This window comes from Pholcus phalangioides, unplaced genomic scaffold (genome assembly GCF_987345545.1).
Source record: "Pholcus phalangioides strain wild (caught in Gottingen) unplaced genomic scaffold, Ppha-v1.0 ptg000172l_1, whole genome shotgun sequence".
Classification (NCBI taxonomy): Eukaryota; Metazoa; Arthropoda; class Arachnida; order Araneae; family Pholcidae; genus Pholcus; species Pholcus phalangioides.
The window spans coordinates 2,564,879-2,582,039 of NW_028301637.1; the positions used below are offsets into that span (position 1 = coordinate 2,564,879).

The 17,161-nt window shown below is 38.9% G+C and overlaps 1 protein-coding gene across 1 annotated transcript in view; it reads right to left on the reverse strand.

The window, feature by feature from the left end:
- The window catches only part of Mdh2 (malate dehydrogenase 2), a 30,366-nt gene extending 16,658 nt beyond the window's left edge, over positions 1–13,708 (reverse strand). The window contains exons 1-3 of the mRNA XM_089255782.1: positions 13,416–13,708; positions 11,172–11,366; positions 6,896–7,063 (exon numbers count right to left, since the gene is read on the reverse strand). Of these exons, the coding sequence (XP_089111908.1) occupies positions 6,896–7,063; positions 11,172–11,366; positions 13,416–13,484 (432 nt within the window). The 5' untranslated portion in view covers positions 13,485–13,708. The remainder of the gene's footprint in view (positions 1–6,895; positions 7,064–11,171; positions 11,367–13,415) is intronic.
- Between the last annotated feature and the right edge of the window lie 3,453 nt (positions 13,709–17,161).

Sequence of the window (17,161 nt, forward strand, 5' to 3'; positions counted from 1 at the left end):
TTTCTGTGTTATTTTAATTGCTTATTAAGAACACAGATTTCATCAAAGTACACCTATAATGAATTTTCAACCGGTTTTCAAGTACGAATTTTCTGGAATTTCTTTGTAAATATATCTAAATCTTGTTATAGGTAGATCTTTTTACAATGTGTAGCTGCAACTGAATAGATGTCGCCATTTTTTCTTGGAAGGCATTTTATCACTATCAGTGTTATTGACTACCATTTAAACCCGTTTCCTTTTTTTTCTTGGTCAAATCTTATTGTCTGCAGAAAACCTAGTTAGAAATAAAAAAATTAAGGTTTTTATTCCCAACTATTCTAACACCTTTCATGCACTTGTGTCACTAAGTAGCTAGAGTCTGAAGCGATGGCGTCATCTCGTGTTAGAGTTAATTTTTGAAAATGTCCAAGTGCAAAACGATATCTATTGCTTAAAAAATTGAAGCCATACAGTTGGTAGCAAGTGAAAAATGGGAAAAAAGTGAGGTTTCAAAGAAATTCAGCATTCCTTCAAGTTTGCTATCCCCAATTTTGAAGACAAAATAATTCAAAATCAAGTTTTCAGATGGTGAGCTGAATATCTCTAAGAAGAGATTCAGAGAAAGAACTCATACTGATGTTGAAGCAACTCTTATGAAATGGTTTGAAGAATAGAGATGGAAAAATGTTCCTGTGACCAGCCTCTTGCTGAAAGAAAAAATGTTACATTTTGCATGCTTGAGGCAAAAATGACTAACGCAAATAATGTGGATGGTTAGGCCTATAAAGATTTAAAGATTGCCATAGCATCGCATGTAAATCTATTTCTGGTGAAAGTGCTTTGGTTGACAACGAAGGTGTTGAAAAATGGTTAAAAACCAGTAAAGGACTCATTTCTTGTTACAAACCTGCAGATGTACGTAATACAGATGAGACTGGAGTATTTTATCAGTTGCTCCCCCAGAAAACTATGGCTTTCAAAGGAGAATAGTGTAGCAGTAATAAAAATTCCAAACTTTGTCTGCTTGTTATGGTATGTACCTGTACGAACATATATGGCAGTGATTAGAGATGTAAAATCCTCGAGAATAATCTTTTGGAGAATAGTAGTCCTAGCAGAGAATATTCTCCTCGATGAGAATATTCTCTGCTAGGACTACTATTATAAATAACTTGAGAATATTCTCCTCTTATTTATAATATAGTTACATATAATATCCTTGAGAATATTCTCTGGAAGGACTACTTTCATAAATTACTGGGGAATATTCTTATAGAAAATAATAAGAATTATTGTGAAGTTATTAATAATAGTCCTTCCAGAGAAGGATATTCTCATCTCCTTGATGAGAATATTCTTCAGTTACCGAAATCTTTCCAGAGTATTATCAAGAATATATGTAATAACATGTATTATAATAGTCTCGATAAATAACTTGAGAATAATAATTATTTTTGTATAATTATCATTTTTGTATAATAATTATTTTGTATAATTATCATTTTTGTATAATAATTATTTTTGATGAGAATATTCTCTAGTAATTTATAATAGTAGTCCTTTGAGAGAATATTCTCTGTCCCTGTCTCTCTTCCAGTCAAGAAAATGAGTATATTGAAATTAGTAGACCACAATATAAAAGTTTGAAAGCAAGAAAATTAAACCAACAGGGCTGAATTACACAGCTTTTAAAAAAAAGGGTGTTTGATACAGAATTTAAGTGTATTGTGCATTGAAAAAATGACAGTTCTGTATCTTCTTAGAATGAAGGTGATTGTGTAATTGCTTCCTTCATCAATCAACTTTGATTTAATTTCTTTTGTGTTGTGAACTTATTTCTGAAAATTTATCTAATTTTAAAATAATGTTTTAATTTAATGGTTTCTAAAATCTTTACAACCAAACTTTTAAAAGCTCTCATCATGACCTGGAGAATATTCTCGAACTAAAGTTGTCACATTGGGGGTGATTATACCAAAAATTGTTTTGTTGTAAATGTTTCAGGCAATGAAAACTGATTTATATTTCACAATATAAACAAAATTAGTAAAAAAATTTAAATTTAAAAGAAAAATGAATATTTTTGATCATTCTCTAATTTTTACATCCAAGAGAATATTCTCATCTCGCATCTCTAGCAGTGATAAAAGATTTTCGTCATAGGAAAATCTAAAACAATGCTTTATAAAGAGGGAAAAACTTTCTGTATCATACACAGCAAACAAAAAAAAACATGGATTTGAGATTTTTTTCTGAATGGTTGAGAGAATTTGATGAGGTGATGAGCCTAAGCAAGGAAAGATTTTGCTTTTAATAGACAACTGTACACCTCGCAATACCAAGGTGATTTTAAAATCTATCACTGTACGTCATCTGATGTGTCCAGTGGCGTGATGGTTAAGATGACGGACCCAAATCCTGTACATCATCTGCTACCAAATTGCTTGAGTAAGTTACAGCCTTTGGATCAAGGCATAACAAAGAGCCTTAAAGTAATATACAGAAGTGTAATCCAAAACGTTTTAAATAGTGTGGAAAAAAAATGAAGCAGCAATAGTTGATTGGCTAATGCTTGGAATAATGTTTCGGAAGTAACAGAATTATTGGAGGCATGCAGGTTTTGGACAAAATAGTCACAGAAATGGTGAAAATCAATTGAGTATTCATGGTTCTGCCGTTCAGGAAGATGAAGATAATGATGAAACTTTTGGATTCACCTAAAGGGAAAAAAAATTGCTTCTGAATTTTCTTTTCAAGGTTATATAAATGTTTATGAGGAAATACTGGTGGCAACCCAGATGACAGAAGCGGACATTATCAATGAAATCCAAAATATTCCAAATCAGGTAGCCATTCTGAGTTTGGAAAATCTTAGAAATTATTTCGCATTCTGAGGCATAGCTATTCCAGCATTAGATGCAGTGGAAAAGCGTTTGATGTCTATGATCATATCAAGAAAAAACAGTGTGTGACACATATTTTCTTTGATGTTTGCTAATGTAATTACGTATGATTTTTTAAATTATATTTTTTACTTTCAAATTATTTTAATCTCTATTTTAAAATTCTTAGATTATCAAAAATTGTGTGTCGTTACATGTAAATGATGTTTCATTTTGTTTATGTATTGTTTTTCAAGCCGGCACGGATATAACTAAGTGTAACGGGAGGGATCAGGATATCCTTCTCCGTCACTTTAGTTTTTTTTATATATGGGAAATAATCATAATGTTTAGGCCCCAGGGACCTCTCAGCTACTGGAAACCATCCGGAAGTTCCGCTGGCGTACCATCACGAGCCAGAAGTCTGCTTAGTCTTATGGCCGTAGGGTGGGGTCTTGCAGTCATTTGACGAGGACAGAATCAAGGTCGGGCGGCTGATGTCCCACCAAAATTTATTTCTCATATAACATACATTTAATTATTATTTTGCGTGGGGATTCTCTCGGGGAGATATTACATGATCTTGTGTTGTTATAATTCTTTACTTACCTGTTTCGGCAGTTGGCTGCAGACTTCCGCCGGAATAATTGTTTGTTGTATTTAATATGAAGGGCATAATCGAAGAGCCTCGCCAGCTCCCCCGATAATGTTTAGTGTTACCACTTAAAATTTTGAAATACTTTTGAACTTGTTTTTGTATGCAAATTAATTTTTGTGTGATTTTTTGAATTTTTATTGAGATGGAATGTTGCCTTTGTACGAATGGTCCTAAATTAAAACCAGTTTAAGATGTATAAAAGCGTGTCTCTCGTTCTCACTAATCGCATTCAAGTATTGACTTCTTGCTTCAGCTACTTGAGTAACTAACTCTCGTTATTCTTGGCTTCAGTCGTGAAACTTCAAAATAATGTTGTGAAACGAATAACTAGTTTTCTTGTTCCCGGCGGGTCTGGGGAAGATGTTTTTATGAAAGCTTAATAATTATATAACGAGTCTTGCAGTTCATCCCGTGACTGGTTGCCCTCTCTAGCTGATGATATGTAATGGTGGTGCCTACGACGGCTACACACAGACTTTTTCACATAGATATGATGAAATAATTTGTCATACATGTGCTGCCATCTGTACACCCATCCTTCTACTTTATTATCTCATCACTAGATGGAGTTCAACAATTATATTTCAAGGTCTGAGATTATTATTACTATTATCTTTGTCATGTATTGCAAAGCTGCATCTGTAACATGACGTCCTCCGGGTCATGTCTCCTTAATTAATGTCAAGAGAGTTCTTACCTTTAGAGTTCTTAATCTGTTGGTGTCTACCGGGAGAGATGTCACCTAGTCTCATTGGAGGTTGTTTTCCTTATGTTGTATGTTCTAAATTTTATGTTAACATAGTATCTTGTTTGCCGGCGGATGGCCGCGGACCTCCGTTGGTAAACTTTCCCAATTGTCGTTGGTCGTGTTGGGTAAACCTGGCCAGTTCGCCTGACATGTTGCCAAACGGTAATTTAATGTTTATACTAATATTTCAAAATTATATGCAACTTATACCGATGTTCTTATTATTGTGACGTAATATTTTTCATGATGCGACTGAGTATTTCCGCGGTCCAAGTGGACCAAAATACTTGTTTCCCACTAGTGTATATATACAAGTTGTGGTTATTGAATGATCGCATTACATCTCATCACATCTCGTTACATTTCTCTTCACCCCACTCATTTAACAAGTTCGGTGTTCCGATGTTATAGTACAGTGGTGCTAATCTTCTAGTCAGGTCTAATGTAACGTGACATCATCTAAACTTAGGCTTGGAATCGTATCCTATCATGAGTATTGAATTTTATATTTGTGTCTCGGCAGGTCCGAACTTTTTAATAGTAGCTTTACATAAGAGCAACGGCTTGGTTCTTCTAACGCTAACCGGGTGTTGTCGAAAGGTCTCTACCCAGGGTTCCTGGTCTAGTTGGTATCGCCAACTGTGCGAAATAGATGTGTCGATAATGGCTGTTCTCAACATCTGCCTCATCGCCGCCTGATTCCCGATCTCCTGCAGCTCTAGCTCTTCGGCACCCGCTGGACTAACATTCGACGATCGTCTCTTCTACAGATTCACATCTGTTGCTTCGCCAGACTCTTGGTTCTGATGTTGTGCTAATTCGAAACAGTGCACCCTAAAATGGGAAACACGGCTCCCAGCCGACTTCACCGATCTCGGGGCCAGTGAGAATCTGCCTCTGACGGGTCTCATCTCCGCAGACATCCACTTCAAAACCGGACTTAATGTCTCTCTTATAACCACATGCCGAAGTTCCGGACCTTCCCCAGATAAGTGCAATATATGAAAAAGTCTGTGATACGATTATATTTTAAATTTAACGTTAAACTAATTTTTTAATATCGTTGGAAGATTTCTGAATTAATATTGTAACTGTGGTTTGTTTATATAATTGAATAAATGTCTTGATTTGAACTCTGTTGTCGTCTTATTTCCTTGTGCTGTCAAAAAACTTGAGGATAAAAAATATAATAAAATGTGTTAGAGAGGAAAATATTTATCTGCTCGCAATCAGGAAGAAAAAAATCTTGAAAGTCAGGTGCCAATTTCTAGAAGGTTTAGTGATTTCCAATGTAGCAGTTATAACAAGGACCAGGAAAATTTCAGAAACTGCTTAAAGGAAAAAAAATGTCCAAATGGTATTTGACACACTGCTTTCTTACTCTATTCTATTTCTTCCACATCGTCTTCTTAGGATGACCGAAACTACTCATTTCTTATGTCAGACAATTTGGTGGTATGATCTCCTATTCTCATACATTATCTTTCAAGCATAATCTTCCGCTGATACTGCCATGAATCATTGCACTCAATGACATTTTTTTTCCTCTTTGTGATAGAGAGCAATGATTACTAGAGCTGGTCATATTAAACGGCGTGCAATCATATGTAAAATATATGATCACAACTAACGACACATGATTTTAGATTCTAAACTGACACAAAAGTTGCATTAAACATTAACAAAAGAACTTCAAATCAAATTAACTTCTTTAAAAAATAACTTTTTTCTTTTCCCTTACATTTGGACCTACTTTACATTTCAAATTAACTTTTCCCTACAATCGAAATATCACCACATGCCTGTAGCCACCATGACCTATCAAGTTATATTGTGTTTAGTTTTTTTTTCTGTTCACTTACGTTCTGTTAATTATTTTTAATCTTTTTATTTGATATGCTTATACGATTCATATCAAATTGTAATTTGTGATTGCCAGTAAGGGCCATTTGGCTCCTTGGTAATTTTTTTTTTCTCCCCTTTTTTCTGTATTCCGCATTTCTCACTATGTATTTAGTTTACAAAAAAAAAATTCAAAAGTATCCAAAAAAAGTGGATCAAATATTAGAACTTGTGCTGCCATCTAATGAGCATAGTTTGAACCAAAATCCAAACTATTGTTGTTCATACACAGGGGTTTTATTTAATCCAACGAAAGAAATGATGAAAATTGCATGTGTTACTGTATCTGTGGTTGACTGTTAAGTAGGGGTTCGAAATACATTATTTAAATAAGCCCAGCCACGAGCTGGGCGCATGGGCAGAGATATGGGGGGCGCATTGCCCCCCCCCCAGGGTCAACGGTGGAGTCAACTGATCTAATATATGAATTGACATTACGCCTCCAGCAATAATGACTGTGCCCCCCCCCCCCCAGACTTACAAGTTTATCTCCACCTATGGCTGGGCAGGAGGGTAGCAATTTGATTCTGGTCTGGTTATTTAAATTAGCTTTCAGCTGAGAAATTTTTATTACACCATAAAACAGGGATAACAGTTTAGAAGGGTTTTACTGTAAAATGTCATGATTTTGCTTCTTACTCACTTATCTATTCATTTCATCATACATTAATGCTTAGTTTTTTTATACATTTTTTAACCAAAAAGTATTTAAATACAGCTTACTGGATTGGCAATAATGCAGATCATTGCCTTCGGGCAAACTCTAGCACAAGCATCTGCAAGGTCACGGACGATAGATGCATTTGTGTTGAAGAGGTCATCTCTAGTCATACCTGGTTTACGAGGTACTCCAGCAGGAATAACCACTACATCACATTTATCCAGACAAGCCTACAGGAAAGTATTTCAATCAACATAAGAACTTATTTAACATAAGAATATTTATTTAAAAAAGCACCTGCATAGAACTAGAAAATGAAGGAAATAATTATTTTCAGGATATTATGCTGAGGTGAACTATGAAAGAAAAGTCATCATGTCTTTGCCGGGACTCGAGCCCAGGCCCTCTTGCATACTGGGCAAGCATGCTACAATCTACACCACTGGAGACATAACTTTGCCTTCTTTATTTCACACACTGTGCCATGAGGCACTGAAGTAGAGACATTAGTAGCCTCTCTAATGGTGGGACGGTTTAGAAAGAGATATATGGCTTTTGTCCGAGTCCCAACGGAGACATGATGATTTTTCTTTCCAAATTCACCTCAGCATAATATCTGGAAAATAACTATTTCCTTGATATCTTGGGCTGAGAAAAAGCCATCTCTCTCTCTCTAAACCGTCCCACCTGGAAACCATTTCCTAAAGATAAGAGAGGCTACTAATGTCTCTACTTCAGCGCCCCACGCCACAGTGCATGAAATAAGGAAGGCAGGGTTATGTCTCCAGTGGTGTAGATGGTAGCATGCGTGCCCAGTATGCAAGAGGGCCTGGGTTCAAGTCCCGGCAGAGACACAATGACTTTCCTTTCCAAGTTCATCTCAGCATAATATCCGGAAAATAACTATTTCCTTGATATCTTGGGCTGAGAAAAAGCCATCCCCCCCCCCCAAAGCAGAATATTTTGCATTGTTCTGCAACCAGCCCTCAGGTGAATGGAAATGTGTGTGCATTATATATATATATATATATATATTCTATAATATAAAATCACAAACAAACTCGAAAAGGGCCTGTTGCTAAGCAACCGAGTGACGGAAGTGGGTGAAATTTTTGAGTGACGGAAACTCTGTTACGGAAGTGGGTTCGATTCATATATCGATATTCACATTCATATATCGATATTGGGTCGATATTCACATATCGGGACCCATTTGACCCATCGGGACCATGTTATGTGCATGTACCAAGAGGCTCCTACATCCTACAGCAGAGCCCTTAGGCTGGAATTTAGATTTCGAGCCCCCAAACCAGCTTTTCAGGGGCCCCTCTGTGATTAATTTATAGTGTGAAAAATCAAAAAGTGATAAGAATCGTTGTGGCCCCTGTCAGCCCTTCCTTTGTGGGGGGGGGGGGAGAGGTCCATGCCGAGAGGTATATATATGTATAATATACACACACAACAGCAGTGCTCCCAACACAGGGTCGGGGTACCCGGGGAAGATTTCACGTATAAGTAAAAAGTTTTCATTTCCAGGGGCCCTTGATGGATCTCATTGTTTTCTTGCTGCTTTAACGTTGAAAAATTTCGATACCGGAAGCAAAAGATATATCCAGTCTGGGGCCCCACCAAAAGTATGCGAATTGGTGTCCCGGGTAATTGGTTGGGGGGTCCTGGATTTTATTCGTTGGTAAAACGAATACAAATGAAAATTTTTCATGGCACTCGCTCCGGGGGATGACCGACAAGCTTCCAAGTCGGGGGCCCCATGTTTACAGGTTTCATTTTGGGTGCCCTGGATTTTATTTGTTGGTAAAACGAATACAAATGAAAATTTTTCATAGCACTCGCACCGGGGGATGACCGACAAGCTTCCAAGTCGGGGGCCCCATGTTTACAGGTTTCATTTTGGGGCCCTGGACGAATCTCATTCTTTTCTGTTGTAGAATTCGCAACAGCGGAAGCCCGAGATAAAGCCAGTCCGGGGCCCCACCAAAAGTATGCGAATTGGTGTCCCGGGTAATTGGTTGGGGGCCCTGGATTTTATTCGTTGGTAAAACGAATACAAATGAAAATTTTTCATGGCACTCGCTCCGGGGGATGACAGACAAGCTTCCAAGTCGGGGGCCCCATGTTTACAGGTTTCATTTTGGGGGCCCTGGATTTTATTCGTTAGTAAAACGAATACAAATGAAAATTTTTCATGGCACTCGCTCCGGGGGATGACCGACAAGCTTCCAAGTCGGGGCCCCATGTTTACAGGTTTCATTTTGGGGGCCCTGGATGAATCTCATTCTTTTCTGTTGTAGAATTTGCAACAGCGGAAGCCCGAGATAAAGCCAGTCTGGGGCCCCACCAAAAGTATGCGAATTGGTGTCCCGGGTAATTGGTTGGGGGCCCTGGATTTTATTCGTTGGTAAAACGAATACAAATGAAAATTTTTCATGGCACTCGCTCCGGGGGACGACCGACAAGCTTCCAAGTCGGGGGCCCTATGTTTACAGGTTTCATTTTGGGGGCCCTGGATTTTATTCGTTGGTAAAACGAATACAAATGGAAATTTTTCATAGCACTCGCACCGGGGGATGACCGACAAGCTTCCAAGTCGGGGGCCCCATGTTTACAGGTTTCATTTTGGGGGCCCTGGATTTTATTCGTTGGTAAAACGAATACAAATGAAAATTTTTCATGGCACTCGCACTGGGGGATGACCGACAAGCTTCCAAGTCGGGGGCCCTATGTTTACAGGTTTCATTTTGGGGGCCCTGGATTTTATTCGTTGGTAAAACGAATACAAATGGAAATTTTTCATGGCACTCGCTCCGGGGGATGACCGACAAGCTTCCAAGTCGGGGGCCCCCATGTTTACAGGTTTCATTTTGGGGCCCTGGACGAATCTCATTCTTTTCTGTTGTAGAATTTGCCACAGCCGAAACCCGAGATATAGCCAGTCTGGGGCCCCACTAAAAATCTGCGTATTGTGTCCCCGCTACTGGATGTGGGGCCCTGGATTTTATTCGTTGTAAAATTGATAAAAATGAAAAATTCTCACAGGGGGGTGTCCGACAAGCTTGCAGGTCAGGGTTTCATGGAAATGTTGGCAGGTTGTAATTCGGTGCCCCTGAATGTATCTCATTGATTTTTGTGGTTTAACATTGTAAAATTTGCAACACATCGGTAGCCCAAGATATATCCAGTGTGGGGCCCCACTGAAATTCAGCGAATTGAATCTGGGGACCCCCATGGGGAAGTTTTCTGGGGATACTTGATGAATCTCATTTGTTTTTTGTTGCTTTATTATTATTTTCATTAAAATTCGCTTCTTCAGTAGGCTGGTGCTTTCACACGTCCCTTTCCCCTTTTCCATAGCACGCTGATGAAGTGGGACGAAATAAACAAGATATGTCCGGGAGAGAAGTGGGGGGGGGGGGGGTTTGGCCGCCAAAGGCGGCAGGGGGGCAGAGCCCCCCTAGTATATATATATATATATATATAAAGCCACCATAAAACAGCGTTTTCTACACCTTTCCTTAAAACTCTTCCAGGTTGTTCTGCAGTATCACTGATTATTCTATGATGTACGCCGCACATTTCGGCATATTCCGCTTTGGGGAAGCCATCCATATCTCTAATTAGAAAACGAGTACGTTTTTCCTGTCCTGTCATACTTTTCCTGTCCTGTCATACTTTTCCTGTCCTACTCAGACAGAAAACCTTTTTTCCCTACTCAGGGAAAAAAAAGGTGAGAAATCTACAAAAAAAAATGTTTTTGTTTTAAAATCAAGCAAATCCACATAAGGCTCGACTTTTACTTTATTGTCAATTGATGATTGTTCTGATAATGAATAAAAACTGATTTTTTCAGATTCAAATGGGCATTGGACAGAATTACAGTATTGCATGGAATACCCGCCATTTTTTGAAATGGTAATTTTTGAGAAATTGAATTTTCTGGATGTTAATGCCGAAACTGATATTTGGAAAGAAGTGATTTACCTCCTCCGGGAATTGAACCCGGGTCCCGCTGCATTTTGAGTTGGCAACCATTACATTCATTTCACTCTAATTTTCGAATGAGGTAACAGTAAAATAATTACTGTTTTGCAGACTCTACGGTTTACAGAGGAAAGTCCTCTGGCTGAGAAGGCGCAAGGGTACATTTTTTCCCCCGCGTGCGAGAGTAAGGTTTGCCTTACATAAAACGTGCATAACACTGCAGTCTGTCGTATTATTTATAAGCCATCTCTAATGGAGAAATTTTCATTTCAAAGTACATGTGAAAAAACGCACACAAAACACTTAAAATAATTAATCTGAAAAAAATCCAAAATACATTACCGCCAACTGATCGGGTCCAAGATGACCGGTCACTTTGGCTCTCGAATTGATATGGCCGAGGTCTGCAGCAACACCGGGTGTGTGAGCAATATCATACAATGAGAGATGAGACACCAGAGGGTTTTGCTTCAAAAGTAATGACATGGGCTGCCCAATACCTCCGCTGGCACCCAAGACAGCAACTTTTGCATGATTCTATACACATTACATAGAAATATAGAAATACAATAATTATCAGAAATGTAAAAAAATAAATACCCATTCAATACAGAGATTTGTTACAACACATTGTAACCCTCAGAGTGTGTGGCTTGCCATTTAAGGATTAGTGAGAAATAGAACAGCAATGGCAAAGTCAATAACGTAATGAAAAGTTTAAAACAGTTACTCAACCTTATTTTTACCAACTTCCTTCATCTTCGCAGCATCATTATCATCGAGGCCTGTCTGCCTCAGAAATGCACTAAACCCCCAAACAAGTTAAAAACGATAATGCAGTAGTGTCTATAATCCAGCTTCATGCTAGTCTGGCCTGTCCAGTAATCCTGCATTTTTAGACAATTTTCTTCAAGTATGGAAGAGGAAAACATTACTGCAGGTCTGTGCATAGAAGTTTAGGTATATCATTTAAATGAGCTTTTTCAATTAACTTCCAGCAATCCTGCAAACACTTGTCTGATATATGCCAGATTAGCAAGAGTCTACTGTAATTGCTATACAAGGTCATTGACAAAAATGTAGTTAGCGCCAACTACAGTGCGACTACTTTTTTCTGCGGCAAGCAATCACAACTATCAATTCAAGATGGCAGACAAAGAACAAATGCAATTAAATAAAAAATGAAATTTATTGCATGAATCAATCTAATATGTGGCAATATACAATAATAAATAGATATATGGTTGAAAATATGGAAAAATAAAAAATAAATCGATGAAATATGAAGTTGAATATGGTTGAGAAAAGGGTTATCAAAACTAGCAAACTAGTGCTGCTGTCAGAGTTGGCAATTTTGGTGGAAAAAAAAAGTGGCCATGCTAATGGAAAATTGGCCTGGTCTGTTCGCACGCATCACATAATTTAGCAAACCAAATAGTCAACACTCCATATAACGACTCCCCCCTTCTGTCCTATCAGAAACAGACTTATATTGGGAGGGTCATTATATCGAAAGTAAAACATAGGATAGTTCAATGGAAACATTAGGAAATTATCCTACCAGTCACTGTAATGGAATGGTTGTTATAATGTACGGTCCTTATAACGAACGTCAACTGTATCAAGCCATCTGTTGCTGACGTTAAGGGCTGTTTATGTGGGTCAAGTTATTGAGTTGTCAAGTAGAATAGTATTGGGTTTGTTTTGGTTTTTTTTCGATTAATTAGGCCCTATGCACATACATCAGTGGGCGTGGCCTTGTATTATCGAATGATCATTCACTACTTCATTACTTGCATTAGGACAGATTTCAAAGCACTTGAAGATTCAAAATTTTACTTACTACCAGATCACGAAAGTTGTGTAAACTAGCCTTAAGACAGAGGGTGTACAATCAGGGCCATAACTAAATGCTTACTCAACCAGGACACCCACACATTTTGGCACTTCCTTGCTGCAAAAAAGAGTGGTTAAAGGGTGAAATTTACACCCCTCTGATCCAGCGACATAGGCACCAGATCCGCCTGCTTCCCACCAGTTGTGGGCCTGTGTACAATATCCAACATGTGAAGACATCTAAGATACAGAGTACTGTAGACATTCAGTCCCATTCGCAACTATCCAATACAGGGAGTTATCCAAAATGACAGGTTATATCGTGCTTTTACAAGGCGTAGATTTTCAAGGTGTAGTACACTTTAGTGACTGCCTTTTATTCTGGGCCCCCTAAATTACAGGAGAGGGCAGGAAAATGTCCCACTCGCCCGAGAGGAATCGGATTCATCCTCTCTCACAAGGCCACAACCAGGGAGGAGCAGGCGGGTCTGGTGCCTGAGGTGGTGGCACCGAATATCAGGGGGCGCAAATTTCACCCTTCAACCTCTTTCAACATTACAAGGGGTGCGCCAAAATGCATGCTTGCCACAGGTGACCCAGCATCTAGTTGCAGCCCCATTTTCACTAGTCCTGGTAACAAATAGGATTTGAAAGCAATTCAACTAATTCGAAACACTGGAGAGCACATTACGTTTAGAAAACTAATCCATAACATAAATTTCGTATATATTATTCAAAACAGAGGCTTACTTTGGCGGTGGATGAGAAACTGCGAGCCAAACAACCGGCCGACGCAGTCTTCGTGAGAGTCGAGTACATAATTCAATTAACCCTCTCAAATTCACAATTAAACAAAACTCGATCTACACACACACCACAGCAGGGATTTAACTGCAACACCGCAACAGAAGGAAGGTTACGGGTACAGTTAAGTTCACGCCGATATGCACACATGGGGAAAAAAATCGTCTGTTACGGAGTCGACGAATCACAAAGACTGTCTCATAATCCATAGACACTGAGCTATAAGTAAAATTTACTTATAGTTCAGTGTCCATAGAGCAAAGTAAGCTTCCACATTATTTGAATGCCATATTTTAGTAAAACAAAAGCAGGACATGGCTACCTTTCCTATGGAAGAAAACTAATTTCAAACAACCGTTTTCACGCATGGGCAAACCCAGGCACGGTCGGGGTGGGGGTTCCCCATAATCATCACATCTGCATCAATTTTCGAGAGCAATTTAAGTAAATTGGAGGTAGGAGGGTCGATTGCCACCTCCCCCCCCCCCACTCGGCTTTAGAAAAATACAATAAAAATAGACAAACAAGGTGAAATAATATACAGGGGGAATCCGACCTATTCTGACGAACGAGGGTGAGGGGGGAATAGACGATCCCAAGTGGATCATGCAACACCTCACCAATCCTGTCCTATCTCACTGTTTTCGAGTTATATTGGATCGATTATGAAAAAAATATGTCGTCTAAAAAAAGTGCTTTTGTGAAGTTTCTAAAGAGACCTACGCGCACATTCGGCACATATTTCGAAAGAATGGAAAAAACCATATAAAATGACATCATTTTCATCGAAATATCTGGATTTATTAGCGAGCTACAAGCGCCAAAAGATTGGCTAAGTTCAAAATCGAATTGTCAAAACTTTTCATCGCTAATTACGCAAAAACCCTTCTGCTACAATCGGACAAATTTACTGTTGTGTTTTCTTTAACACTTTGTGAGCCGAGTGGATAACACATGGGTATTTATTTTGATGAGTATTTATTATTACGTTAACTTAGATAGATTACATATATATATATATATATATATAGGAAGAATTTATAAAGCGGAAAGAGCAGAACATATAGACGTCTTATCTACTTGTCCTACATGTCCGAGGTGGAACTCACTAGTTCCCCTTACACAACACTAGGTGACGTTGTATGTTCTTTTAGTCATTTCTTATAAGGACACCACATTCTTCCCCGCTAATTTAAAGATGCGACCGGACAGGAGCTTTCCTGGTTCGTTGGGAACGTCGCAAAGGAACGGGAGTACTGGACATCCTGGTGACTTGCTGGACGTCGCTGGTGCCTTAGCTGGTGTTGGCAGATCGCCGTTGATCTCTGCCGGAGTTGTCTGTTCCTCTGGAGCAATCTGCACCCCGGAGTCAGAAGCGACAGGAGCCGATGAATGTTTGCCTGGAACTCTGGATATCACCAAGGTTGGATGAACTTGATTGCCAGCTGCTCTCATCTGATCGATGTGACGTCCGAAGAGAGTTCCATTTACATCTACAATGTAGTGTAGAACTCCTTCTTTGTTGAGAACAGTTCCGAACTTCCACTTGTTATTGGCGGATCTGTAATCTCGCACAACCACACGATCTCCTGACCCGTTGCTTGATGGTTTGAAGGGAGCACACGTTTTGTGCTTTATTCCATTATTCCTCATGGATATTTCAAACTCGTGTGATATGAACTGAGGACCATTGTCACTCACTAACACTAAAGGCAGTCCAAATCGAGAGAAACAGTCCCGTAGGCATTCAACTGTCTTGAACGTGTTTGTTGATTTCATCGGGTATACTTCCATCCATTTAAAATGAGCATCGACTACGATCAAAAACATATGCTCGAATATGGGACCTGCGAAATCTACGTGAATTCTCTCCCATGGAGCACTCGGGTATTTCCAATGGTATACCCTTGCTTTCACCGGATCGGACTTGAATCTGGAGCAATGTGGACAGGTTTTAGCAGCTTCTTCTATGTCGCTATCAATGTCCCTCCAGTAGACGTAGGATCGAGCAATTACTTTCATTTTAACAATGCCCAGATGGCCTTGATGGAGTTCATCAAGAATTTGATTTCTAAATTTCTTCGGAATAAAAACTCTTTGGCCATGCATTATATATCCGTCCTGCAAGGTGTACTCGGCTTCCTTCCCTCCTAAAGGTTCACCGAATTTCAATTTCCTCAGCAATGGACCCAACTCTTCATCATTTTGTGTCTCTTTTGCTAAATGTTGAGCTTTCACTGGTAGTGTTTTGATTTGATTCAACTGGAAGAGTTCTAGGTCATCCTTGACAACTAAGTCTTCCGACCTTAAAGGTAATCGGGAAAGACAATCTGCATTACCATGGTTCTGTGTGTTACGATAGATGATAACGAACTGATATGCTTGTAAGATCAAGGCATAATGCAGAAGTCGAGTAGTCGTCAACACTGGTAGACCTTTCTTCAAGCTGAATATCGCTACCAAAGGTTTGTGGTCTGTTATGAGAGTAAATCTTCGGCCTTTCAAGTAAAGCATAAATTTCTTTACTGCCCAGATAATTGCCAAAGCTTCTTTGTCAATCTGGGAGTATCTCTGTTCCGTTTTTGTCAGCGTACGAGAAGCGAAGACAATTGGTCTTTCTGTTCCATCTGGTAAGACATGTGATAGAACTGTTCCTATTCCCACTGGAGAAGCGTCCGAAGCAAGAGTAAGAGGTAGTGTAGGATCATAGTGCATCAAGATTCGCTTTGAGCAAATTTCCTTTTTGATCTTCTTGAATGCAGTCTCACACTTTTTAGACCAACGCCACGGAACGTCCTTTTTTGTCAGCTCATTGAGAGGATAGGCAATGGTTGCCAGAATTGGACAAAATTTCCCGTAGAAATTTACCAGGCCCAGAAAACTTTTTATTTCTTGAACGTTTTTCGGTGCGAGAACTTTCAAAATTGCTTTAGTTTTCTCATTTGTTTCACTTAGGCCATTTTCATCAATTTTGTGAACTAAGAAATTTATTTATTTTTGAAAAAATGTGCTCTTTTTCAAATTTAACAATGCAGTCCATGCTCCTGACATTTTTTGAAAATTTTTTCCAAAGCCCTGAGATGTGACTCGTCATTCGTTCCGGTCATTCTGGCGTCATCCATAAAAACTTTTACACCATCTATCCCTTGGAATAACCCATCAATGTTGTGGTGTCCTTATAAGAAATGGCTAAAAGAACTAAACTGATAAGAACATACAACGCCACCTAGTGTTGTGTAAGGGGAACTAGTGAGTTCCACCTCGGACATCAAGTAGACAAGATGTCTAAATGTTCTGCTCTTTCCGCTTTATAAATTCTTCCTATCTATATGTATGTAATCTATCTAAGTCTAACGTAATAATAAATACTCATCAAAATAAATACCCATGTGTTATCCACTCCGCTAACAAAGTGTTAAAGAAAACACAACAAGTGGCGACGAGGCCCATCTTAAAAGTTGGATAGAGTATTTACTGGAAGACTGCAAAAGGTAGGAGAAAAAGTTTTTCATACATCTCTGACGATGGAAAATTTAGTTGAAGAGTTGATAAGACAAAATCAAGCTCTAATGGTAGCTCTCAAAGAGCAACGAGGCTCAACGTCAACAAACCAAAAAGTGACGGTTTCGTTTGATAAATACGATGAAGCTTCAGAGACTTTCGAGTGAAAGCGGGGAAGAGGAAAACGAAAC